Source organism: Homalodisca vitripennis, chromosome 3, assembly GCF_021130785.1.
Source record: "Homalodisca vitripennis isolate AUS2020 chromosome 3, UT_GWSS_2.1, whole genome shotgun sequence".
In the NCBI taxonomy this organism is placed as follows: domain Eukaryota; kingdom Metazoa; phylum Arthropoda; class Insecta; order Hemiptera; family Cicadellidae; genus Homalodisca; species Homalodisca vitripennis.
The window spans coordinates 96,056,247-96,058,812 of record NC_060209.1 but is presented as its reverse complement, the minus strand read 5'-3'; the positions used below and the strand labels follow the sequence as shown (position 1 = coordinate 96,058,812).

General features: G+C 38.4%; 1 protein-coding gene across 1 annotated transcript; it reads left to right on the top strand.

The window, feature by feature from the left end:
• Nucleotides 1-397: 397 nt before the first annotated feature.
• LOC124358690 (keratin-associated protein 21-1-like) lies at nt 398-2,098 on the top strand. Its single transcript, XM_046810991.1, has 3 exons — nt 398-570; nt 1,271-1,550; nt 1,829-2,098. Exons 1-3 carry the CDS (start codon nt 553-555, stop codon nt 2,032-2,034), a joined length of 504 nt encoding a protein of 167 aa, XP_046666947.1. The 5' UTR covers nt 398-552; the 3' UTR covers nt 2,035-2,098.
• The last annotated feature ends 468 nt before the right edge of the window (nt 2,099-2,566 follow it).

Here is a 2,566-nt window from a genome sequence, read left to right as displayed (position 1 = left end):
GGTGATAGAGTACACATTCCAGAGGTGATGTACTACACATTCCAGGGGTGGTGTACTACACATTCCAGGGGTGGTGTACTACACATTCCAGGGGTGGTGTACTACACATTCCAGAGGTGATGTACTACACATTCCAGGGGTGGTGTACTACACATTCCAGGGGTGGTGTACTACACATTCCAGGGGTGGTGTACTACACATTCCAGGGGATATTAATCTCCAGGAGGTTCAGTGACGTGAAGTTTTACGGACTGCGACGGAAATCTAAGGTAGGGTTGATGATTCAAAGGATTCTATTTAAGGCAAAAGTACGTCTTACTTCCAAAGTCATTGTCATTGTTTTACTTTCCAAAGAAATACGAAGGAGTAGCCGCAGACCCCTTGAAGCCCACTTCAGAGTCAAGAGCGTGAAATCGGCCCCACCATAGATATTGTTGCATCAGGCGTGACAGACTGCGCCAACCTTGCGTTCCCCTGGGTCTGGACTCTGACTCTGTATATATACGGGATATGGCCTACTGACCGGCACTCCCACCCGGTCTTTGGATTATAATGGCTAACTACTCTTATGTAAGTCAATTTTACTATTTATTCTTTTTTTTTTTTTTTTTATTAAGATGTCTTTCATTTTTCATTAGTTATATATGTTGTTTTGCCAGATAAATTAATATATACTTCAAACTTTTCAATACTTGAAAATTTTATTTAAAAATATGTAAGAACTATTACTTACATATCCTTCCCAGATATTAGTTTTGTTTTCAATACTTGAAAATTTTATTTAAAAATATGTAAGAACTATTACTTACATATCCTTCCCAGATATTAGTTTTGTTTTGCAAAATTTGTCAGTAGAAAAGTAAACTTACAGGCATATTAAACTGTTTTGAAGTGCTTTATATACTTTGTAAGATCATCCTCATTTTTTCCTCAATATACTCCTGATTTGAGTTTATTTCAGTTATAAAGACATAACGTTTTATAAAAAAACTAACGACTTCAGAAAACCAACACAATATTATTCAAGTATAATAGTTATTTTTTAGGTGAAAACAATTATAAGAATGCGAAAGTTGCAAGTTAAATTGTTACTTTCAGAAAGCACTTATGTAGACCACTAAAGAAATATATCAAACATGTAATCTATTTACTTCTTTTCTGGTAATTTTGCCCTATTTCAGAGTCATAACGATACATGTGAATATTTGTCTTTATAATGTATGAATACTTTCAAGTATGTAAGATTTTAACAGACTGCAATATTCCTCAGCTACTCCTCGGCCTTGCCGCCCTACTGGCTGTAGCACACACCGCCCCCGCCGACCAGAAGGCAGCGGAGTCTGCCCCCGCTGTCGCATCCGACGCTGCCGCCCCTGCCGAGGACAAGAACGATCTCAAGGCCAGCAGTACGTACGGTCTGGGCTACGGACTGGGATATGGACACGGATACGGACACGGATATGGACAACTCGGCTATGGTGTGGCTCCTAAGATAGTGGCTCCCTACGGCCTAGGGTATGGAGGCTACGGATATGGAGGCTATGGAAAAGGTAAAGGCTGATAACAGAAATAATAGATTAAGCGTAGAAGTAAAATGTTCAAACCTAAGTAACATTTATATATTTGATCTTTAAATACGATGATTACTTGAGCTATAATCGTACTTTTGAGGTTCCATTATTTCCACTTATATTTCTAGGGAGACATATATAATAAAGCTAATTTACGCCAAGTCAATAATACATTATTATAAATTCAATATGAAATTCGGACATAAGCTAGTGCTCAGAGATGACGATTGTGTTGTGAACATCTGTTTTTCCCACAGCTTATGTGGTGCCAGCTTACGCTCATGGACTCGGTTATGGACACGGAGTCGGCTACGGACATGGACTCGGATACGGACACGGTCTCGGTTACGGACATGGACTCGGCTACGGACACGGTCTCGGCTACGGAGGCCTGGGCGTTGGCTACGGAGGACACGCTCTGGGATTAGGTCACGGCTACGGTGGTTATCCATACTATGGTTGAAAATACATTAGAATAATATAATGTACATAGTGTTTTTTACAAATATAATTTTTATTTATTTGTATTTACATTTGTTCTTTATCTCCTATATGTCCGAAAGTTAGATTACAACAAGCATGACTCTAAAATACGCAGTAAAACTTCACTGAAACTCTTTCAACTCAAGTCAACTATAAGCTATCCAACAACAATGCACCCACAATTATTGGGTGACTACAAAGCTAAATCTTCATACTCGTACATGACAAATATATCTGAACTTTGAGTTGACTCATTTCTGAGTTATGTGACTCATTTCCTCTCAGTTCTGAGAAGGAATAACATGGTTGCTTCGGGGCTGAGCCAAAACATAAACTTGTTGGGAACATGGACATTTTAAATATTGAGGCAGAACAGTCAAGTTGTTATCAAATGGCAAATTAAATAATAAATATCACATAGTTTTGAAAAATCAGACAAATAAAGAAGGGAGCTGAATGTATCTCTCCATGCATCTTCTTAAATATCCACCACTTATGGTGATCTACATGTG

Bases quoted from the DNA above. Each gene is read 5' to 3' on its own strand.
- LOC124358690 (XM_046810991.1), top strand. The intron at 1,551-1,828 runs GTAAAGGCTGAT...TTTTTCCCACAG, and splicing joins ATATGGAGGCTATGGAAAAG to CTTATGTGGTGCCAGCTTAC.